The sequence below is a fragment of the Ostrinia nubilalis genome, chromosome 26, assembly GCF_963855985.1.
Source record: "Ostrinia nubilalis chromosome 26, ilOstNubi1.1, whole genome shotgun sequence".
Lineage (NCBI taxonomy): Eukaryota > Metazoa > Arthropoda > Insecta > Lepidoptera > Crambidae > Ostrinia > Ostrinia nubilalis.
In genome coordinates, this window is record NC_087113.1 from 5,833,105 (window position 1) to 5,858,794 (window position 25,690).

At 37.5% G+C, this 25,690-nt stretch overlaps 1 protein-coding gene across 2 annotated transcripts; it reads right to left on the reverse strand.

Annotated features, from left to right (window-relative positions):
- Positions 1–15,773: 15,773 nt before the first annotated feature.
- On the reverse strand, positions 15,774–25,172 carry LOC135084481 (uncharacterized). Of its 2 annotated transcripts, XR_010259848.1 has the most exons (7): positions 24,914–25,172; positions 24,562–24,624; positions 24,151–24,273; positions 23,325–23,399; positions 22,997–23,181; positions 21,284–21,376; positions 15,774–15,903 (listed from the first exon to the last, which is right to left on the reverse strand). XR_010259848.1 is itself a non-coding variant. In XM_063979267.1 (6 exons), the coding sequence occupies exons 1-6, from the start codon at positions 25,063–25,065 to the stop codon at positions 15,873–15,875; spliced, it is 537 nt and encodes a 178-aa protein (XP_063835337.1). In that variant the 5' UTR covers positions 25,066–25,170; the 3' UTR covers positions 15,774–15,872. The 2 variants fall into 2 exon arrangements, 1 of the variants encoding a protein (XP_063835337.1); XM_063979267.1 differs by lacking the exon at positions 22,997–23,181 and having other exon boundaries at positions 24,914–25,170.
- Between the last annotated feature and the right edge of the window lie 518 nt (positions 25,173–25,690).

Consider the following 25,690-nt stretch of genomic DNA (forward strand, 5'->3'; position numbering starts at 1 on the left):
GAAATTGTCGGTCATATATCCCATACATAAAAAAGATGAAAGAGATAAAATGGATAACTATAGACCAATTGCTTTAATACCCGTGTTGGCTAAAGTTTTTGAAAAAGCATTGCATACAAGGATCTATAAATTTCTCGAAAAACACAACATTTTAACTAATAGACAAAATGGATTTCGTAAGGGTAAATCCACTACGCTTGCAACTTTTAACTTAATAAAAAACGTAACAGAGTGTATTGATAAAGGTATAGATGCTACAGCTATATTTTTTGACATGAGCAAGGCATTTGACTTTGTTTCTCATGAAATTCTCCTGCAAAAATGCGACAAATATGGTTTAAGAGGCACGGCACTTGATTGGCTTAAATCTTATCTTCATAATCGCCGCCAATACGTACAAGTCAAATCTTTAAACACTAGCAAAGAAGAAACAAATTCAAAATCCATAGTTTCTGTGAACAATGTTGGCGTTCCACAGGGAACTATCTTGGGGCCACTGTTGTTTATAATCTATATAAATGACTTACCTACAGTAACTGATCATCATTGTTATCTGTTCGCTGATGATATATCATTAGTAATATCAAGATGCCACTCTCAAAATTACAACAAAGACATTAACAATACTGTTACGCATATAGTTAATTGGCTTGAATGGAATAACCTACATATAAATATTAATAAAACTAAATACCTAAATTTTTACAATCGAAAGCAAAAAGATAATACACTTGACATACTAATTAATGGAGAACATATAACAGAATCGAAAACAGTTAATTTCTTGGGTTTCATTATAGACAATCAGTGTTCCTGGAAACAGCATGTAGAAAAAGTATGTAAAAAACTAAACAGATTTTCTTATGCTCTATGGCGCTTAACGAATCAAATACATCAAAAAGCTGCATTAATGGCGTATCACGGATATGTAGCATCTAATCTCAAATATGGCCTACTACTCTGGGGTAATTCTGTTGATATGCCCAGAGCTTTCATCTCACAGAAACGGTGTATTCGTGCTATATGTAGGGTTTCACCTCAAACTTCATGCAGGCAGTTATTCCCAAAACTAAATTTGCTTTCTCTTCCTTCAATGTACATACTAGACTGCTGTGTTTTCGTAAAAACATATCCACATTTATTTGTGAACAAGGATGACTATGCAGTCAAATCAATAAGGCACAGGGGAAAGCTATTGCTGCCCAAAATGCAAACCCAATTTTATAAAAGGAACTGTTACCCAACCTGCATAAAAATATATAATAAGTTGCCGTACTCACTAACTGAACTTCCTCTTAACATATTCAAAAAGAAATTAACGAATTGGCTAAAAGCTAAATGTTATTATTCTGTAAATGAGTACCTAGAATCTGAAATAGACTTGTAAAAGTTATTAATTAAAAACCAAAATGTAATTTATTAATTTTTAATGTTATAAATATAATGTTAACAATATTTGCATGCCAGCTTCTGGTGGACTGTGCGGACATCTTAATATTGTAAGAACTTGTAGACCACTTTTCACGCAAATAAACTGATTTGATTTGATTTGATTTGAATGTAATTATTATTGAATTAAATTTATAAAGGCATAGTTATTATCGCTTTAACGCATAATAAGATACTTTGCTTGTCTAAAAGATTTAGCAAGAGAAATGATTCAATGTATTTCATGATGTCGCATCTCTTCTTATGAGAATTATAACGTTATAACATAAATAATTTATACGAACCAATTGTAAAACAGTACATGGGAGTTAAAACTGACCTCTTTTTTTTTTTTTTTTTTAGTAAATAAATAATAATAATGATGATGAAGGCTTACTTCGTAAGACTATCAATAGTATTATTAGCATTAATCATACATTGATTAGTAGGTACAAACCTACATAACAATGTTTTTTCAATACAAGAAAAAAAAAATGACGTCATCTTATGTACCGATACCGATACAGTTTAAGGAAGCTCTTAGATTTTATCTATTATTTATTTATAGATACAAGCTGGTGAGACGTCATGAATAAAAAAATAAACTTTGTAAAAATATCAGGGCTAAATAAAGAAAGGCCGCAAAGAGACAAACAAAAATGTTGCCTGTTTGTTCAGATACAAAACAAACATCCGTTAAAATAAGACCATAATTCTATTTGCTTTTCAGTGGCTATCGTGTTTATGTAATAAACATAAAATATTTTATATTAATAAGTTTCTTTAAACCATAAATGAATCTTTTGTTAAAAGTTTAATTGCGGTTAAAATATCATCCCTTTTGAAGTGCTTAAACCACATAAACTTTGTTTAGCATCTTATATAAACGCTATCTAAGTCCACCATCTAGGAACATTTTTTTTTTTTTTTTAACAAGTGGGTAATCTCAGAATGTACTCGTGTCGACGGATGCGATTAAGAATATTCTTAATATCAACGTCTCTGCGCCGACGTGTATAATTATTTGTTATGTATAATTAATTATGTTTACTCGCATGGTTATGATGATTATGAAAAAAAACATCTGGGTTCGAATCGGGAATCGAATAGGTATCTCGGTACAATAAATTCTGTAACCGAATATTAGGTACATTGCATTTAAAATAACAATATTTTAAGCGGCCAGCACATACCTGTACATAGATGGCGCGTCGTCTAGGGACGCGGGTTACCTTGGTGTTCTGGTCGGTCTTTAATGGCGCTTCCCGCGGTGCTCTGGCAGCGCTGGGCATGCGGCGGCGGCGGCGCGGCGCTGCGGCGTAAATAACGGCGCCTGCGCTTGTGGAAGGCGGCGTGGTTGCGCCGCGGGCGGGTGATAGGTTTTAGCCCATCATACCATACAGCAGGGCGTAGCTTGTCGGTACGGCCTCTGTATAAAGCCTCGATTCACACAGTTATGCGAACGGCTAAAGCTTAAATTATATATTCAGTGCAGCAGCCTGGATTAGTTGTCATATCAAATAAATACCTCTTTTCCCGTTTTAGAGGATTATAATGAGTTATAGTTGTCGACCGTCGATGTAATTGGTCGACCGACCGGAAATGTAGAAAGATCTTTGTAAGTTTCCAACAAAAAAATGTGAGACTGATAAGTACTCACAATCACAATGTCAGTTAATATGAGTCGTTGCATAGAAAAAACGACATATTGTCATACTTCATATATAAAGTAGGCATTTATTTCCACTTCGACTCGGTTCGGTCAACAAACCGGCCTAAGGTTTATTTAGGATCATTTATTCTGACCTTATAATAGCAAGTAACGAATCTACATAAATGCACTTTGAATTTTGATCTGATACTTATTTCTTTCTTACTAGCCTTTGTATTTAGACCAATATCGATTGGTGTAATGTATAAAAATACGAAACAACAAAATTATTCAGTTACCCTTTGTAGCATTGAACAATGTGTATGGCCACAGGGTCATCGGTCGTTATAAAAGCAGGCGGAGGCTCGACTGGGGCGAGTGCGTCCGCGGCGCCGGGTCATCATGCTCCAAGATGGTTGATGGTTCATAAGGTGTAAGGCCAAGAAGGCAAGCTCTTAATGTGGGTAGTTTCGTACAAACGCAACATTTTTCTGTATGAGCTCATTATGTTCTGTTTTTACGGCTTTTAAAAATGGCCGAAAAGAAGATACTTAAAAACTCGTAAAAGTGAATAATATTACAATACCTGGCTATCTCGGTAGTTAATATCTCGTTTTTACTCGCTAGAGCAAAAAACGGCTACTGGTTAAAAATCACCGAACATAAAGTGGCTGCTGGTTAATATCTCGTATTAACGCTACTGGTTAAAAAATGACCCGCAAATATGACCGAATATAAAGTGGTTGCTGGTTAATATCTCGTATTAACTCGCTAGAGCAGATAATGGCTACTGGGTAACATCTCGCATTACCTCGGAGAAAAAAATGGCTACTGGGTAACATCTCGCATTACCTCGGAGCAAAAGAATGGCTACTGGGTAACATCTCGCATTACCTCGGAGCAAAAAATGGCTACTAGTTAACATCGCGCGTTAACTTGGAGCTAAAAATGGGTCAAAGTTACGCGTCGTGTCACAACGCTTATAATAAAAATGTACGAGCACTTGCACAAAATAGTTGTTACAACCAACCTTGTGTTGGGTCTAATTCTCGTCACTACAATGCACAACTTAAAATAATTACGTTTTTTGTCGGTAAAAACGTCCTTGGTGACGTCACTTAAGCATTTTTCTTATACTGCGTGCGGTCGTTGCGCGTGCGCACAAAGGAATGAGACCGCTCGGACACCGAGCCCACAGCGTGGTAGGGGTGGGGTTGCCCGCTCTTTTGTTTTTTACTACTACTGCGCTGAATATTGTGTGCGGATTGGCTTGTCGTACAGGGGTACTACTACATGGTAAAATAAATCTCGGAGGCGAAAGCAGGATAATTATGTAAGTTTGATATATTATTATATATATAATAGACTAAATGCCTGATAAGTTAATAAGGAAACAATAATATGTATAATACTAATCCAAATAGGTATAATATAATAAATAAATAAATAAATAATATATAAAGCTGAAGAGTCCGTTTAGTTTAGTTAGATACGCTAATCTCAGAAACTACAGGTCCGATCTGAAAATCTTTCCGTGTTCGACAGCCCATTTATCAACGCACGAGCCGAGCGAGCGAAGCCAGAGTCCCGCTCCAGTCATTCAGTCAAGTTCCAGAATCGAATCGGTCCTATTCATAATTATTGGTTTAGGTTAGGTTAGAACTGTGACCACAATGCACGAGCCGAGCGAGCGAAGCCAGAGTCCCGCTCCAGTCATTCAGTCAAGTTCCAGAAACGAATCGGTCCTATTCATAATTATTGGTTTATGTTAGGTTAGAACTGTGACCACAACGCACGAGTCGAGCGAGCGAAGCCAGAGTCCCGCTCCAGTCATTCAGTCAAGTTCCAGAAACGAATCGGTCCTATTCATTATTATTGGTTTAGGTTAGGTTAGAACTGTGACCACAATGCACGAGCCGAGCGAGAGAAGCCAGAGTCCCGCTCCAGTCATTCAGTCAAGTTCCAGAAACGAATCGGTCCTATTCATAATTATTGGTTTAGGTTAGGTTAGAACTGTGACCACAACGCACGAGTCGAGCGAGCGAAGCCAGAGTCCCGCTCCAGTCATTCAGTCAAGTTCCAGAAACGAATCGGTCCTATTCATTATTATTGGTTTAGGTTAGGTTAGAACTGTGGGCTTACGTTTCATTCGCGAAGAACGTACTTCTGTACGTAGTATTTATTAATATTCTATGGTATGAGTGAAAATATTATGGTAATGTTTAGGGATAAAAGTGTTATGATAAAAAACAGTAGGAGTTTAAATATATTTACAAATGATATTATTAATTAAAATTTTCGGAAACATGAGTGTTATGAACATCGCCGGTAGCACTACAAATAGTATGAATGAAAACTTTAGGATGAAAAATTTTAGGAAAAGTGATCATTCGGATTTAAAATCGTTAGGAAGAACAATTTCGGGTAAATAACTTTAGATGAGCCAATATGGACCCGAGTGAAAGGCTTTGAGGCAATGTAGAATGTAGTCTTTAATTCGTACGTTAGAGAATCCAAATAATATAATTCTTTACCAAACTATGCTTTCTTGTACTTTTTTCAATTGATGGGTGTAGTTAGTAGGTCAGACGGTGAATAGATTACCAGAGGCATGCTTTAGTAGTTGTGTTGAAATAAGTAATCCTTTTTTTCATCCAAAACTCCAAATCATACAGTCAATTAAGGCTTGGTATTTCTGCTAAAGTAGGTATTTCACGCTGTCAAAATCTGCGCGCGCAATACTTCGCCGAAGACAGCGCGCCAAAGAGCTCTCCCAGCTACACAGTATAAAAATACCAGTTGGTTAGGTTAGGTTGACTTCCTTCCGTTCAAGCGTCACACTCACAACACTTTCTAATACAAATCATATCCAAGTGATACAAATTAAAACACCTTTCAGAATTTTTGGGAATATATTTTAGAATCGAATAAATATAAAATATAACTGCCAAAGTAAACACGGTTCAAAGAGGCGTGGCATCACCCGACCTTCCGGAAGTTCAAAAGAATTTCAAGATTACGTCACTCGACCTATCGGTAGGTCATTTAATGATCAGTTCATCAGAAAAACATTTTATGATCAGTTACTTGTAGTAGCGATTATTTAGAGCTTGGATAATAAATTATAGTTGTTGCAATTCACGAAACTTTGCATGTGGTTAATTACATTAATCAGTACACGCATCAATTTTGTTCAGTCTTTTTGTTTATTAATAAATAAAAATATCATACAAAAATTGCATACATATTTGTTTGTATTGGTCTGGGTGTTTTCTTTCCATAATTTATGTACAACGTATTACGGGGCTCTGTATCGAAAATGCACATACCTGGCGCAGGCACCCGCTCTGAGCGCTCATGGGAGTTTATGCAGAGGTTGCTAGAGTTTGACTTTGAGCTTTCTTTATAGTCATTACGAAGCAGATTTTGATGGGAAACTGCACTGTCTTGAATTCGAAAGGGTAATTTGACGGTGTTAGGGGAATTCTAGGAATAAATGCAGAGCCTCCTCATTGAGATTGGACATTTCAATTTGAGATTTCACTTGACATTGATTCCAAACTGACATGGAGTTTTCAAACACTTGTAAAAATAAAAAGTAATTAAATCAAAAGCAGTAAGTATCTATAGTTCCAAAATACTGGACTGTCCTGTCGATGACATTGACAGTGGGGCGCCACCGTCAATACCGGATCGCTGGTTCAGATTTTTGCCATGTTGGAAACCATATAGTTGAACGATGGTAGCGCCCCCCTGTCATTGAGTTTGGCGGGACAGTTCAGCGTGGGTCATCTATAGTATTGATATCAACTTCGACGCAAATGACTCCCAAAATAACTTTCTACCCCTTTCACACGTTTGTCGTGAATTATAATATTAAGGAATTGTTAAGCAAAATTTCAAGTAGATTGAACCAAAGAATCACTGTCCCATACAATCTTTGCCCCCTTTTTTCACCCACTTCATTTCATGACCCCATTTCGGAAAATCGGATGCCTACGTCATACAAAGAACACACCTTCCAACTTTCAGGTCTCTACGATATCCGTCAGTCATTTAGGACAAAGCATTTTTACTAGTTGTCCAATACTCTAACGTTCCAGGTATGTCATTGACAGGAGGGCGTTACTATCTTAATGGGTTATTTATTAGTCCCAACTTTATGCCACTTGACATTTCAGAATCGTTTGACTTTAGATACCTAAGCGATTTGATATTCAGAGTCTTTTAATGAAATCAAGTTCTAAAATAACTTGAGGTGTTGTACCCGATCAAGCTTTTCATTGCAGGACAGTTAAATAGTTTTATTATTAGTTTCTTCTTTAAGTCTTGATTTGTCAGAGTAGGTAAAGGCTCCATGAGAGCAAAATTTAGCTTTATAATAGTTTTTAATTTTTTTTTCGAAATATTTGACGCCTTGTAATCTCTCGTTAATATAGGTCAACACAAATAAAGAATGTTTGACTTAGACCTTAATAATTATTATGCTCGTACATAATTATAAATAAACTAGCTTTCCGCCCGCCGCTTCGCCCGCGTAGTATTTTTCGGTTTTTATATAACCTATTACACTCAGATATAATGTGGCTTTCTATTGGTGAAAGATTTTTTAAAATCGGTTCAGCAGATCCCGAGATTACCCCTTACAATTTAACAAATATACAAACACACAAACTTTACCTCTTTATAAATTAGATAAAGATAGGTAATTTGAAACCCTATTTTGTTTTTTTATTTTAAACATTTCACAATCCAAACTAATATTTACTGTAGGTAAGTAAATGCTAAACTAAATAGTAAAATATTAGTTTAGATTGTGAAATATCCTACTTCCTACTAATATTATAAAGGTGAAAGTTTGGATGTCTGGATGTTTGTTACTCTTTCACGCAAAAACTACTGAACGGATTTTGTAGAAACTTTACAGTATTATTGTTTATAACCCAGATTAACATATAGGCTAACACTTATGACGATATGTGACAAATAAATTTCAATAAATAAATAAGACGTGTCTAAAAAGCGCCATTTACCTATAGTCATTGGTTAAAATCTACAGCGCTGGACAAACTTCTGTATGACGTTCGTAAATATTCATTTGGGGGAAGCCGTGAAACGCCATCTATCAACATGATATCTAACGGGGGTAAAACGAGGTCTACGCGAACGAAGTCGCGGGCGGCCGCTAGTTTATATAGGTAGCTTTCCCTCCGCAACCATATTGGTATTCCATGTATGTGTCTTTTAACTGATTTCTGTTACACATTTCATGTAAAATTTGTCCAGTTATAACTCCATTTACAGCTGCATCTGTAAACAAGGGTTCATGTTCTCCAGCCCAGATGCCGAGTAAACAGAATCGTCTTTCAGTGACGTGCAGCTGCCCCTATATTTGACCCACTGACCTAATTTTTTATTATTTATTTGTATCAGTGTCAGTGTCTTCTAAAGAGTGTAAAGACGATTGTATGTAGGTACTATTAAAATGTAATTTTAACTCATTGGTTTTGTCTCATATTTGAGGAATTTACTATGTATCATGAGTAGAGTCTTCGTTTAAAAGGATGCGAACGATTTAAATTTCAATAGGTAAACAAAGTTGATAATTCTTAATTATCAAAAATTTTAGCTTTCTCCAGTAGCACTGATATTATTATACTGTGACTCATCAAAGTCATCATTGTCAAAAATATTGACAAATCGCGAACTGTCACGGCCATAAAACTGACACGCGTCCGTCCTCCGTAAGCGCCACCGCGCGACTGATTGAGATTGTCCAAGCCGTCATGGGCGATTTTTTCCACATTTTTTAACATAGTAACTAAATAAGACGCAATACAAAAATTTCATCCGTTAAAAGCCCTCAAGTTATTTCTGAACTTTAGTTTAGTAAAAGATTTAGAATCTCAAATCGCTTATTTTAAAAATAAAACCATAAATAGAAAACGAATAGAGGTAACTTTGGGAATTTATCCTATCGAGTCAACTTCATCAAATCGTGTTTCCATCCGTTAATTGCCCTAGAAAATATCCTCAACTATGCCCAATAAAAATCTTAGCCTTTAATTTTACTGTTTAGTACCTCAAAAATGAAAAATGAAAACCTCATTTTCGCCATTTTCTCTGCTACCCGGCCTTAATGATTCCGCAAATAAATCGAAGTCCCATCAAAATTACTTGGAAAAATTGCAAACTAGGTTCATGACCCGCCTTAGGCAATATCTAAAGCAACTAGGTATATTGGTTTAGATAGACAAAAGTGTTCGATAGGCGGTGTTCACACTGTCGGCACAATGCGCCACTCGGCGGGCCCTATCGGCGAGAACTCGCTGCAAACGCCGGAAAAGTGGACAGATCTAAAGATCTAGAAGCGATGACGTGATATTTACTTGAAAATAAGACGGCCTCAGTTATGGAACTTAGAGAAAGTAGGTGTACGTGCTGTCTCCAATATCAATTACGACATTAGAGAGAGAGAGAGAGAGAAAAGAGAGAAGGTGGATAGAAAGGGGGGAGGGGAGAGAGAGAAGAGGCGGAAGGGGGGAGAGAGATGGGAAGAGAGAGAGAGACATAGAGAGTTAATGTAAAGCTAAACACTAGGGCTGCAGCTGTTGTTTGATATAGGTACTGTATTGCATGCATCAAACTGTATCTATAGAACCGAGATATAAGTATCTCTTCCAGCCCCAATATCTCTGTCAACTGATGTTTTAAAAATAAAATTTTCTTTGCCCCAGCGTCGGCAGACAATAGGTCGGACAAAGCGGCCACTAGAGGCCACTTGCGCTGCGGCTGCGACATTGTAGTCTTTATTCGTGGTATTAGTTTGTTACCTCCACCGAGCATACGTCTTTATGACTTAGGGAGCTTGCTGACTGAGAGCATGCATGCACGTGTAACAATGCAAGCTTGGATAAAGAAAAGAGCGAGAGGGAGAGAATGTTCTGTTGCAAAATTACACGTGAATGCTCGCGGCGAGTATGATGCACCCTTATAAATAGAAAAAATCTGCGACTTCACTTCGATAGAACTTCTGCCTGATCATTGATTTCCTTTTAGATGAAAATGTAGACCAAGAGCTTTCAATTTGTGGTTAAAACTCTTATTTTTACTCCAGACTCTTAGTTCAAAACGTAGGTTTCAATTTAATAAACATATTTTTTTTAGTCTCGTGTGTGATATTATGAAGTTTATTATACTCGTATCTCCAAATGGTATCTGCTTTTCTACCTACTTATCTTCTGATAAAAATAAAACAAAATTCATCCATAATATGAATTACTTTCATTTAAAAAACCAAACTCGTAAATAATTTAAAAATCGTTTCAAGAATTTAATTTAAATACAACAGATGGTAAACGCAAAATCATAACAGTTGGCCAATGTACGAATAATTTCGATCGCACATTAACATGAACTGTACCTTTTGCAGTTGTGATAAGTGTGGTTTTGCAACTAACACGATGTAGTTTAATGTAGTATAGACGTAATCAAAAATACTATTACAAAATAAAAGGTTTGATCGAAAAATAAGGACCAGAGTACGCTTACAAACTTTTATTCTGTTAAAAATAAACCACGTTTGTTTGTTTTTATAGCTCTTTGAGCATTAATGTACAAAACGACAAAGGTTTGTTTAAAAGGTTTCAGACAAAGTTATTTGAAACCAATAAACCAACGAGGGAAAATATTTATTTAAATAAAGCCTTCACCCACGTGATATTCAATTTTTCACAGAAATACCCCGCACAATTTAAAATTACGTAATACCTACCTATAGTAAATAAAAAAGTCTAGATATCAATCTAGGCTTAAAGCAGCGCCTGTGGGCTGAGTGTGAGTTTACATCAAACGCGCTCACACGTTTAAAAAATGTATGAAAATTTTAGTTTTTGAAAGTTTCACGCTAACGGCGCTGTACAATCCGTCATACATTTAATGTCATTTTTGGACGCGCTCACTGGTGAGCGCGTTTGAAAAAAACTCACACTTGGCCCTCTGTTTACAGACATGACGAGTGTACCAGCTGTCGCTTCACTCAACCATCTTGTAGGGATTAATACTGTTCAAACCTTATTATTTCATCGTGAAAGCCAGAGCTATAGTGGCGATTCAAAATGTGTATTCCCCTTTATATTACCGATCAACATAATGGATATTTTAATGAAAAAGCCGCTCCTGTAAAACTCGCATTTGGACAACTTCTCAACGTGATGGATCGGCTTAGCAATAACCAGGACGAGTGTGTTTAACGTAAGGGGACTCAGTAGACTCGGCATAGAGTGTAAGGATCCCTACATGAAAGAAAGAAAGAAAAACAGTTTTCTGCATCACCAGACTGCATAGCAGTAGGTCGCGGTCGCTGGTAGCTAGTGTTCATCGTTTATTAGTAAGATCAATAAAGCTGTTTGAAAAACAGCCAACCAAAATGGCAACCACTCAGTATATGTCATCCGCTAGGTCTCTTAAATCCATGCTTTAACCAAAATATATAATATTACCAAGTAGCTTTTTTTATTCGGCTTTGCTCTCGTGAATTTCAGATTTTCAGTATGTCACATCACCATGTTCTTCAAAATCGCTTCAGTGATTTGCGTGAAAAGATTAAACAGTCAGTTTTATCAAAATAGCATTACCATCGACTTATTCTTCACATAAAAGAAACATGGTCTGGTCTTATGTAGGTTCTATGATGCAATATAAATACTTACATCAAGTGGCGCGAATATTATGGTTGGTGGAGCGAGTGAATATAAGTTTGTCCCATAAACTACAAAAGTACATACATATTAATAACTAGTACCTGGAAGGTACTAGTTATTAATATTGTTTCAAACCAATTAAAAAAAAACACATTATACCTACATATTTTGTACTATGAAAATCACTGAACGAAAACGTTTTTACTTTCTTTTAGATGCTCCTGCAATAAACAAAATAATACTATTGAACTATAGTAAGCCTACTGCATCTACGCCATACGTCGATTACCAACGGGTGTTGCAGGAAATGGCAAAGATGTGTTAACGGAAAAGAAGATACATTATAATCATTTCTAGCAAAAGGGAAAATATATTTCCCTGAATATGATAAGCTACTCGTAGATTTGATAAGAGAATTACATAATTGAATTTTCGTAGCTCAAGATATTGCTCATAATTCCGAAAAAAAATGCTACTGAAAATGTATATCATCATTATCATCATCATCTCAGCCATAGGACGTCAACTGCTGAACATTGAAGATAACTATGTATTATAATTTTTAAATAACTTAAAAAAATTGGTAACAGGCAACTTTTAACACAAGTTAGAGGAAAAAAATCCGAAATAAATTTATGTACTTACTTACCTACGTCAAAGCCTAACGTCACACTTTTATGCTATTACTAACGTACCTAACGTAATATTTTTTTTTCTTTGCCTTTGTTTTAGAACTTGTTCGGAGAGTTTTTTCCAAATGGGTTGTTCCCGTGGTTGGTCTATAAATAAATGCATAACTAAAACACATAATGTAGTATGAGTTTGCTTTGCACTGGGTAGCAATTAGTTCACTAATTAATTTAGCTCTTTCTTTGTGTTTTATCAAAGTTCTAGTGGATAATTTAATTAAGAACCTTTTAAAATTGAGATAAACAAACATTTACTTGTAAAATATATTAACTCAAAGGTGACTGACTGACTGACTGATATAGTGATCTATCAACGCACAGCCCAAAACACTGGCTGAAATTTGGCATGCAGGGAGATGTTATGACGTACGACATCAAAAAAGGATTTTACGAAACTCCGCCCCTAAGAGGGTAAAACGGGATCCACGCGTACGAAGTCGCAGGCTGCCGCTAGTTTACTTATAAAATGCTTTAAAAAGACAGATTACTTTAATGCCAATGACTCTACCAAGTATGCCTGTAGGCATAATCTGGATATATTGCTTCGTCATACGTTGATCTTTGGTAAGCATAAGTTATCATTCCCCGCAAAGCCCCTGCTCCCACCATAAGATATGGCGGATTTGTCCCATTTAGTGCTCGGTTGATTAATAGTGTGCAGATTATGTGGAGTTAAATAGTGACTAGGATTTATCATAGAGAAATACAAATAGGTTCCATTCAGAGAACAAAATTTAACGTAAAAATACTTCTAAACTTAGGGTACGTCTGAATAAACTGATACCCATTATCCTGTTAGCAAAATCCTTGCTCTGTAAGTTCATATAGGATGCAGGAAGCTGCTGGATGCAGGTCGCTTTCGACGAAATAATTGTAGTTTTTTCAGTCGAGTTGATAGTGACATCCTGTGGCTGAAATCATTATTTCAGTAATGACGTTGAAGGCATGATTTTTCAACCGGCTAATATGGAAAATAATGTAGTTTTCAGTTGACAGTGACATCCTGAGGCAGAAGTCATCATTTCAGCAATGACGATGAAGGCATGATTGTAGAGACTCTTTAAAGCAACAGCAAGCTTTTAATTAGTATTTACTAATAGCATCCTCGTGGTAAGTAGAATACGCTTGTGTTAGGAGTGGGTTCACCACAAAACCTTCGGCTTGGCGGGGTTCGAACCTGCTTTTCTCGGATTCGAGCCGACAACGACATCTGATTTGGTTATTGTCACTTCATTTCATCATTTCAGCCACAGGACGTCCACTGCTGAACATAGGCCTCCCCCAATGACTTCCACATCGCATGGTTGGTAGCGGCCTGCATGCAGCGCCTTCCTGCTACCTTTATCAGGTCGTCGTCCACCTTGTGGGTGGACGTCCCACGCTGCGTTTTCCGGTACGCGGCCTCCATTCAAGAACCTTGCTGCCCCATCGGCCGTCAGTTCTGCGTACTATGTGCATTCATTCATACTGTTCATTTCATGAATTAAAACTAATAAAGGATTTTGAGTTCCTGCGTTCATCGAGCTGCAGAAAAACTGTCTCAAAAATAGTTAAAAGCGCCAAATCCTCTAACTTTCGGCACACAGACGAAAAGCGCAGGTGGTACGTAGTTGGCCCATCAGTCACACGCGTCGACAGGCTGACAATCGATTGCGTCTTCGCGAAATTGACAATCGACGATATTTTTAATGGCGCCTCAAATTGTGGGGGGAAAATTGGACGCCGGAATTTTCTGATGAGGGATTGCGTTAGTTGGAAGGATGGATTTTCTTTGGCACTAGATAAGTCGTCAATTTTAGGCCTTTAACGATGTAGACTAAAGTTTTACAAAAGGGTAGACCGATTTCGATACCAGCATTTTTTCAGGTTATCTACGGTGATGCGCGAAATTGAACAAACTTTTTTTACTTTAATATAACTCAAGATAGACTGTAGAAAGACTGTAGATTCACTTTTAGCAAATTCTTTAGCTCTAACCAGTTTGAATAACTTCATTCAACTTTAATAATTTACTCTGTCATTTCTACATTAATTCAGTTTACAGAATTAAGATTTTTCATCAGATAATATTACGATTAGTCAATCGAGAGTCTTAATAACTTTCCGAATTCGATCGAAATATCTCCACTTGCAAAAAAGTGCGTAATATTATTCATTACTTTAAAATGCTCACAAAAAATTACAGCGCCAAAAACATATTCCCATCCATTACTCCCACATCAAAATTTGAGTGGCGAAATTGAGCATAACCTCAAATAACATGCGACGGGCCAGGCAATAAAATTTCGGGCATAACTAACATTTTATGCGTATATTATAAGGGCCGGCGCAGACCTGGCTAGGAGACACCAAAAAAAAGTTAGATTACCTTATTTCAACTAAAATAAAGAAACATGGGGGCAGGCCTCTCACTAGATGGACCGACGATCTGGTGAAGGTCGCGAGAGGTGCCTGGATGCGGGCGGCGCAGGACCGGTCTTTGTGGAAATCCTTGGGGGAGACCTTTGTCCAGCAATGGACGTCATTCGGCTGAAACGAACGAAAGAAACATGGGTCTCCAACGTGTCATTTTTTATATGAGTTAGGTACATAATGTACTTACGGCTTGAAGTTACGACTTCTATGCTGCAGCCGTGGTCACAAGCAGACTAGCTAGAAGCAGGAAGACATCTTTTAAAAGTCATACGGTTTCAGCTACTGACGCCTGCTGCTGGACAAAAGCCGCATTCAGGTGCTGCCCGCGACCTTCACCAGATCATCGGTTCACCTAGTCTGACAACTGCCCACACTACGTCTTCCGACCCATTGTCGCCTCGAGATGTTTTTCTGGAACATCTCTTTCTCAAACATCTTCGCCTGAAATCAAATGTGCCTCACCGGCTTTGTACCGAAGTTCTCGAGCCGTTGAACGGAGGAGCAGCCTCTTAGGACCCTCATCAAAACCACGCTGCGAAGCGCTTGACAGAACCGCCTGAAGTTCGCCTGCGGACCCCGCTCCGCACTGGCTCTTGACGGCTCCACGCTTAAAACTTCATGAAGGAAAAACTGCGCCACGACTCGCCAAGTCTGCGCTGGCCCTAAGCCTTTACATCGTAAACTGTGGGCACGGCTGTATATCATCGGTAGCAAATGTTAGTACCTTTACGTTATGTCAACGTAATATCGGTGAGGGGATACTTTATATTATTTTTCTATACTTGACTTCGCCTGTGTCTGAGGTATGCGAGCAGCACGGGAGGGTGTTTGAATTTGATTTGAATTTTGAAAAAATAAATTTGGGATGATAACAATAAATGCACAGGGTATGTTCCAGTTGAGTATATTTATCTAAAACGGCTACATTAGGTAAACAATATACATAGTTTGTGGATGATACTGAGTCTGTCTGTTCACAAAGTTTCGCTACGATGTCGACGGTAGAGGGGACGTTGGGCTGAAATAGAAAACAATTATACAGTGTGTCCGGGCATGTAGTGATCAAACTTTAAGGGCGTAATCTATGGACAATTTTATCGATGAAAATACTTCAAATTTGGGGCTTGACCCATTTGTCGCAAAATTACAAGGATTTAAGTTTTAAATTTTAAGTTTTCACCTCTTCCTTCAAAAACATTTGATAGCGTGGGTAGCTTAAGAGCCATTTTACATTTTCGTGCGAATTTCTAAGATTTTGGAAGCATGAATTACTATCTTAAGCAACACCCAGAGATTATTTAATAACTGCGAAAGATAGGTCGATCCTTGTTGTTGACCATTAATGAAACGGATTTACTAAAACTCTTTTGCTTAATTCACAGTGCCCCATCTCCCACAACCATTTTACGAAAAAATTGCCGCAGACTCATTTTCAAAGTCCTGTATCTATTATTTATGCTCATATAATAAGCTTAAAAATATAAAGTAATCATCGGACATATATTCTTGTAGTTCATTAATGAAATAGATTCTTGAATTTCATTACCATTATTGAGTAAAATCTAAAAATAATTTGGCAAATTTGAAGATTAACGTCACATTTTGATCGTGGTTTTTGGTTTAAAAACACAGCAATAACTGCAATAAAAGTATCCCAAAATAAAGAATATTCATTGTAGAATTGATTTCTACAGTTATTGTTTAAATATTAGTAACCACTTTGTCAAAATATTGATGTGAATATCAGTATAAATTACAATGCGCAAGCCGACATCGATTAGTATGGCGCGAGCGCCCGTCAAGGCAGGACGTGTGTAATTTTTCCCGCCGTGACGTTTACGTGCGTTCGTGTCGTGAAGCGGTGATTTGTACGGCGACCAAATACATTTGATACTATGCCGAGAGGCTGTTTCGAGTCGGCCGGCCGAGCAGAAATTGAAATGATGAATTTTAATTTCTTTGACGGATCTGGGTGTAACTATGTATAATATGTAGGTACCATGTATTTAATTTAATAAATAAATTATAAAAAAGTATATCCATTATGATAGCACCCTTAACACAAGCATATTGGTTGCCTACTTTTGGACTAGATGGCGCTGTGAAATTGTCCAAAGATTTGTTTATTTATTTATCCGCTTTGAGTTTTGTTTCGTGAAGAAGAAAAAGAAGCGTTTTATTCTGTTGTTAAATCTATACTAATAAAAGAGGAAAGATTTAATTGTTTGTTTGTTTGTTTGGAGGCAATAGGCTCCGAAAAAAATTTCTTTCACGATTTAGAATCCTAATTTTTTTCTATGTTGGCTATAAAATATTTTCAAAAACTTTAGTCCAAAATCTTTGATAAAATTCGACGTTTAATAAATAAATTAGATAACATATTAATACTTTTTTTTTCAGTACGATTTTAGTACTTGTTTTTCAGAAATTCTACGATTTAACTAAACTTCTAAAGTGTTTATATTTTATGCATAATTTATTAACTTCTAAAATATACATATATCCTATTGATTGATGACGTGCTTCGTATTTTATTAAAATTATTACCTGACTAGGTTAAAAAGGTGTGGAATGTTATTTTGGAGATAACTTGGTTCCATAGAAATATAGAGAGATGCTAAGTAATGCGCTGAGTTCGAAACTCAGTGTCGTATTAGAAATTCACACACACAAAGAAATCAAATTATGTGCTCATTATCCATTGCGGTATCAGTATTCAACGTTCGAATAATCTTTAGTACTATGCAAGCAATATAAACTGTTTACATAATGACGTCGCTACTGTCATCATTGCTTTCACAAGCAATATGTTCCAATTTGTCCCTTGTCACATTTCCCTTTAGTTTCTGTGATCTGTGCTTGTTTCTAAGTTGATATCAATGAAATATTCCTTAGTACTTTTGATTTAAATTATTTTTTTTATTTTGACACGTGTTTGAAAAATCAAGGTCAGATTACAATAAAATAACAAGTGAAAACGTAACATTGCATTGCAACTCGCAATTTCGCAATATTGATGAGGAGATTCCATTGGAAAGTCTGTATTCATTCCTAGGATTCCCCTAACACCATCAAATCCAAGAGAATTCAAGAGAGTGCAGTTTCCCATCTCATGCTTAGGGACCACGGTTTAAAATAGTGTGGTTGCATAGAGCCTGCAACGGGCAACCGCGTGCGCAGCTGCTCATACTAATTTTCGATACAAAAGCAAGTGTTGGCGCCCTCACGAGTTTTAGCGGAGTTCCATATGGTAGCGGGAGTAGACTTAATGGAAATCTATGCTTCTCCGACAACCAGTTGTATGTGGAATACTCCAGAGTATGCGCACACAATAGCCTGGTGATTTTAGCACCTGAAGGAAAAACAAAAAAACATTGTTTACAAAGAAATCTGCGGCAGGTGTAGTGTTTTAATTTTGTTTTAGAAAGATCTCATAATTTTGTAAGTATTCAAATATTTAAACATAATGATGTGTAGATTTTATATCAAAAAATATAATCATTTAACAAAATTAATTTTCTTAGAATATTTTAATTCTATTAGAACCATTTTCCACTTCATCGCAGAAGAAGTCGCGGGCAAAAAGCTAGTATGAAATATGTAGTATTGCCCGCGGCTTCACCCGCTTGAAATTTAGTTTGTCACAGATCGTCATAAATTATAGCCTATACATTGTAATTCTGGTCGACGCCAGGGATGGATGAGCGTCGCTGTCGCTGGCGACAGGGTCTTCTGGTTCAGGGTTCATGGCGTAGGTCTCAGGCAAAATGAAATCCACTCGTAGAAATTAATAAACTCAGTGTATTCACGAAAATAATTACACACAGCACTAGAGTCGTATCGGAACTGAGTGAACCAAAGGTCTTGCGATAGGAACGTCCGACCCGAGTGATAGTTGAACACAGACTGCCTAGTACTGCTGTACTGTACTGTAAAGTTTCATCAAAATCTGTTCAGTAGTTTTTGCGTGAAAGTGTAACAAACATCCAGACATCCACACAAACTTTCGTATTTATAATATTAGTAAGACTAGTAAAAAGTAAGATAGTAAGATGAATTATTTTAGTTATTTGTTTACTTATAATAATATTTATTTATTTATTTCTTAGCTCTGTCTGATAATGGATCTGGAGAAGATGCAATGGCCACCTCCGTAACAAAACAATAGAACCCTATGGAGTTAAGGCTTGTGTGATTCGCCTTGACGAATATTTCGTATCCAGGGTCCGATGATGGAGCTGTAAGGGGGCAGATTTTTTTTTTCACTATGTGACTGTCTTTATTTTGTACTTAATATATTTTACATATTATACCTATTCGTGTTTCATTATTTGTATCCAGGGTCCGATGATGGAGCTGTAAGGGGGCAGATTTATTTTTCACTATGTGACTGTCTTTATTTTGTACTTAATATATATTTTACATATTATACCTATTCGTGTTTCATTATGAATCGAAATATAAAAGACTTAATAAACTCTATTAAAAATTTAAATTAATTAATCAAGTTTGAATACCTCATTCTACCTTAAAATTAATAACTTAAATCAAGTCTTAATACGGTCACGGCTCAAGATTTTTTTGTCCATTTCAGCGTTCTTTTTACTCTTTTGACGTTGCGTTGACAGCTTTTACCTAAATTCGCGCGGAATATTTTTGTGAAATGGCTCTTAACACTAATAAGCAAAAATTTTATATCATGCGAAAGCCAATAAAATTATCTATTAGCAGAAGTAGAAAACAGATACAAGTTTCATACATTTTAAAGGAGTAAGAATGGATTTAATTAGAAAAAAAACATGACTTTCTTCACTTCTTTTTCAGTTATTTTCCAACACAAGAAAAACCAGGTCGTTAAGGTATGTTTTATTTGCATTGTATTATTAGTATTTGAGCTATTCTACAAAACGAATGTAAATTTATTAGTCTACGTCTATTAGTTTCGACGTAATTGTTGAACAAAGACACCCCTTCCCAGCGGTTTCCATAGCGGACGCGACATGCGAAAATGCACTGCCTGAAAGAATCACACAACCTATTCCGATTACTATGGAAACCGCTGGGAAGGGGTATCTTTGTTCAACAATTACGTCGAAATTAATAGACGTAGAGTAATAAATTTACATTCGTTTTGTAGAATAGCTCAAATACTAATAATACAATGCAAATAAAACATACCTTAACGACCTGGTTTTTCTTGTGTTGGAAAATAACTGAAAAAGAAGTGAAAAAAGTCATGTATTTTTATAATTAAAACCATTCTTACTCCCATAAAATGTATGAAACTTGTGTCTGTTTTCTACTTCTACTAATAGATAATTTTATTGGCTATCGCATGATATAAAATATTTGCTTATTAATGTTAGGCTACCCACGCTTTCACTTGTTTTTGAAGGAAGAGGTGAAAACTAAAAATTAAAAACTTAAATCCTTGTAATTTAGCGATAAATGGGTCTAGCCCCAAATTTGATGTAATTTCATCGATAAAATTGTCCATAGATTACGTCCTTAAAGTTTGATCACTACATGCCCGGACACACTGTATATAAAGAACAAGAATTATGATTTAAAAAAGTTGCGTAACTACAAAAAAAAAATTGTAAACGTTTGTAAAGCTTAGTACCTAACCTACTCGAATTATAAGTAAAGTACTACAAGGATAAATTGGTCTTGATTCCATGTCGCTAAACTCAGTTTTGTTACCTATAACAAAACCTATCCTATCTAAAGCCTGGTCCGTGAGCACGTAGAATCCCGTCCAATGACCCCAAGCTACCCATCCTTATCGCTCGCGCGTAATTATATTGTTGTCGCGACTGTGCGACGCGCGCCCGCAGTGAGTGTGCGAGCGCGACAGCAACATAATTACGTGCGAGCGACAAGGATGGGCAGCTTGGGGCCATTGGACGGGATTCTACGTGCTCATGGACCAGGCTTTAGCGCTTAACTGAGTCAATGTCTGAGATATATGCACTGGAGTATGTTTTAGAGACGTAAAACGTCAGCGAGAATTCAGATAATGCTTCAAAGTATACTCTGTCATGTCATTTTTTCAATGTTGCCCCTCTCGAGCCACTTCAATACCTCAGACACTGACTAAGTTATACCAGAGTAAATACAAATGAGTAGGTCATCTTCATAGAAGCGCGGTTTGTATGTGAGCGCGCCATTAAGTATGCGGCGCGCACGCACACACTGACAAAATTCGGCGCAACTCCCCGCTAATCCACGCTAAATTTTATCAGTGTGTGCGTGCGCACCGCATACGTATTGGCGCGCTCACATACAAACCGCGCTCGGTGCGTTTCTATGAAGATGACCTACTCAATTGTATTTACTCTGGTATAACTTAGTACTCTGGTTATATGCTAGACCTGTGGTTATATTAGGCAACTTACTTTAAGTACGGCGTGTTGTAGGTGATCTTGTCTAACCTCCAGGCTGTGAACTTTTTCGGTCTATACAATTTCACTTTGGGCACTGGCCGTGGGCTGAAAGAAGGGTATCGCTTTAGTCACAATATCCTACATCTCTTTTTCTACGAGTATTACGTAATGTGTAGGTCTAGGTAGCAACTGAGGTCACAGTCCTTTTAGACTAGTTAGTTTAGTTAGTTAGTTTTGCAGGGCAATCGAATACCGCACTTAGCCTCCTGATTGGGCCATTGTGCGCGATTTGTGGTTTATCTTCCTACTCCAACCACCCCAGATCCCCCCAGAAGGCGAGCAGCCCGTCTAGGCTGCTGCAGGCCTCCTGTAGCGACGATAGACTAATAGACTAAAAGAAATGACAAAAAAATATGACATGGCTAACAACCTAAATAAAATAGGATGATTTAAGGAAGCAGCAGTGGGACGTCCACCCACAAGGTGGGCCGACGACCTGATAAAGGTAGCAGGAAGGCGCTGGATGCAGGCCGCTACCAACCGTGCGATGTGGAAGTCATTGGGGAGGCCTATGTTCAGCTGTGGACGTCCATGGCAGCATATTTATCAACCCGGAAAGTTATCGTGACCGTATCAACTCGAGGCGGTCAGTATTCTTTGTATGAAACTCCATACTGCAATGCACACTTATCGGCATCGTAACGTAAACTCCTCGCGATTGACAGCGGGCGAAAGGCGATGACAGCTCGCGAAAGGCGATACGGCGTTGATCCCTTTCCGAGTTGATAAGTCTGCTATGACCTTCTGTGGGTAGAACATTGTAGCACAGTCTAGAAGGTCATTTAGTCCCCACTCCAGGTGCTCGACTCTCTAAATTACCAGAGGCAAATGGATGATATACTCCTTACGCCTAATCAGATGGGCGAGGAGGCCTGATGTTCAGAACTTTACCAAATATTTCGCAACCATAATGGAATAATAATTGAGAGCATTTCCAAGAAATTTTCGTACTAGCCTGAGCAATATTGCTTCTAATAGCTTCATATTGAAATATAGTCGACTCACTATTCATCATTACACAGCTATGACGTAGGCGTATCGATTTCCCCATCCACTTAATATGCAATTGTACACAAGACAATGTCTTGGGAGCGTATGATGCATGGCATGGGATCGTTATTGGAATAATCATGAGTACGGTCAGCGTCAAATAGTTTAGACACCGTAAGTGGCCAAAAAGTTGACATCACAATTTTAGTACAATTGTAACAAAGACGTGTTGCGGACTTTTTGGCTACTTTGGGTGTCACGCTATTTGATGCTGACTGTATGTATAATCTAAATACCTAACTCAAACGTGACTGACTGACTGACTGACATAGTGATCTATCAACGCACAGCCCAAACCACTGGACGGATCGGGCTGTTTGGCATGCAGGTAGATGTTATGACGTAGGCATCCGCTAAGAAATGATTTTATGAAACTTCTGCGCGTACGAAGTCGCGGGCGGCAGCTAGTCAACACATAAGGTGAGTGACTTAGGGTAAAGTAAATTTTGAAAAAATACTGATAAATAATCACGTAGCGGCTTTCAGTCATAATAAATAAAAACTCGAAATTGTTGTTCAAAATCTTTTTGAATTATTATGCTACAGTATTAATTTATGCGACGGACATAAACTTAAAACAAGTACCAATAAAAAGAAAATTATGCTAAAACTTACCTCATGAAAATAAAAATGGCATAAACATAAAGTCTCTGCTCAAACTCCTTTTCGCCTTCCGCCGTGGCAAACGTGGCATGCGTGGCATATGCATATGCGGCAAATGTGGCATTTGCGGCATTTTTGGCATATGTGGCAATTTTGGGATGAATCGTTTGAGATCCACGTTCAGATTGACATTAAATCTTATAAATAAGAAAAAATGCGATTCAGGATCTTCGGTGAGAGATGAATTTACCAACATGTCCATGGAATTCGTCATTTTTACTCCTGTTTTGAAGCTTTTGACGTCCATGAACAATTTTGACGGAAGAATGGTAATACTCACTTTGTACTTAGATAGCCTTTGTCTACTTTTGGTGATTTAAAACTCTTTCCAGCTAGCGTTCGAAATTTTTTCTTCCTGAAGTAAGTAAACAAAACATTGGTAGTAAAACCCTCTATCAAAAAGTAATTGATAAGCTTAGCGCAGACCACCAACTTTTAGTTGGACCATAGTTGAGTCGCGCTGTTAATGGAGATGTATGAACGTGCGCACATTACGCCGATTTGGTATCAGCCGATTCTTCATTCAAATTGGAAAGGGCCCAACTATCGTCCAACTAAAAGTCGGTGGTCTGCGCCTTGGCTTACTGGTAAAAGATTCACAAAGAGTCCCACTGGATGCGTTCCGAGGCTAGAGGTTAAAATGAACGCAGCCCGTATCATATATGAATAACATTGTCGGTCAGGGCAGAGTAAATACTAATGAGTAGGTCATCTTCATAGAAACGCACCGAGCGCGGTTTGTATGTGAGCGCGCCAATACGTATGCGGCGCGCACGCACACACTGACAAAATTTAGGGTGGATTAGCGGGAGTTGCGCGTTTCTATGAAGATGACCTACTAATTTGTATTTACTCTGGTCAGGGCAATCGGTCAGCGGTCTGGGCAAGACAATCTGTCCAACCTTATATTCGACTAACTTTCCCCGAGGACAAACTTGACCTTCACTGGTTGGGTTTTCATTGGCGGTCAAGCTGTAGATCCTGGCTACATAGGAGCTGCAGCGGTGGGAACGAGAGGTGAGAATAGTCCCGTTTGATTTAACCGCAGACCTCAGAACGCATCCAATGCGGTAAATGGTATATCCTCCATGTTAAGTGCCACTTACTTCTGAGGGTAGTGTATAGTGACTCCTCTCGGAGTGACCTTCTGTTTGCAAGGGCTGTTGTTGCCGCAGGGACACCCTCGCAAGGGTTTTAGGGAGGTGTGGTACGCTGGTATAGCTGTAACCCTGAAAATTCAAACTTTTAAAAGTCCTGCTTCTCTTTGGAGGCAAGATAGCCAGTTCCTCTGTGGTTGAAGATTCACGGTGAAGCTCGCTTTCACCTTCGGCCTGATCATCTCTTTCCATCAGGTGAGATGCAGGCCACGAGCGTTGTAAATTAAAAAAAAGTGTCGGTAAAAAGATCGTTTTCAATCGATATGACTTCTTGATTGATACAACTAAATTGTTTTATTTTGTAGTGGTTATCTTTAAGCTCTATGAATTAATAATTCAAGTAGTGTAAACTGAACTTACTCTCTCTTTTTGAACACTTTCCATTTTGGTTTTTCAGTGATTACGTATCGCAGGTTAGATAGACTGAAAAATAACACAAACTTAATGTTAAATAACAGATTATTTGTCGATTATAGCATTTAATAGTTACTAGAAGGCGAATAAGATGTTCTAATTGACCCAGTAGTGTAGGTAATCATAAACTTCTATACACTTCTTGCGGGTAGTGCAGGACCGGTAGTTATGGAAATCCTTTACATCCTCCTCACAAAAGCATCCCTCGCTTTTGTTGAACAGTGGAAGTCATTTGACTGAAAGCCTGAAGCAGCCGACAAACAACCATGATCAGTTTTTGGTTAAAATTTACTCAAACCTGGTATTACTAGTGGCTTCATTGATCTTCTTCTTCAAATCCTTGCTATTTATAATACCCATTGATATTCTATTCCACTTCCTGCTGCAGTATGAATTGAGAAAACAAATAATGTTTTCTTTTTTAATTTTCGGAGCCCAGTGACCGCTCATTTATGTATTTTTCCGTCTAAATCTTTAACATTTTAATTGTCAATTATAAAAATAAATGGTTCTTCCTGTAGTTGTTCGATTACATCGTATTAAAAATTAGTTTTTGTTGATTAATTTGTTTTTACTGCATTTTCTGTATTGTAGGGTCCATGATAGTGGAAATGTCAAAGAAGACTTTGACGGGTTATTCTTTTTTACGCCAAACCGTACTTGTCAGAGTTTGACAAAGTTTTTACTCGACTTTGCATTTTTATTAAAGAAAAGAGAGACACCTATCCCTTAGGCCACACACGTCCTTTGCGATTTGTATAGCCAAGTATTCACGTATACTTGGGTGCTTTCTTGCAAAGCAAGACTTCACTCTGCTGTCGCCCGAATGTTATGACGATATGTGTGGCCCAGTACTGCAGTGGTATGAGTGGTATGAGCTACATTTTTTCATAATTAGTTATTTATTCAATACTTTTAATATGACTCCTGATTTCAAATTCTCGTGTAGGTATGAGAACAATATTTAATTTTGATCCCAATGGGATGGAAAACCTTGGGGGAGGCCTTTGTCCAGCAGTGGACGTCATTTGGCTGAAAACGAACGGGATTCAAACTCCTACTGACACTTGCATTG

Excerpts from the sequence above, each read along its gene's own strand:
- LOC135084481 (XM_063979267.1), bottom strand. The coding sequence starts at position 25,065 with ATGAGCGGTCACTGGGCTCCGAAAATTAAAAAAGAAAACATTATTTGT. Across the intron at positions 24,625-24,913 it reads GAAGCCACTAGTAATACCAG|TCTATCTAACCTGCGATACG; the intron begins GTTTGAGTAAAT and ends GTTATTTTTCAG. Across the intron at positions 15,904-21,283 it reads TACAACACGCCGTACTTAAA|CCCAACGTCCCCTCTACCGT; the intron begins GTAAGTTGCCTA and ends TTTCTATTTCAG.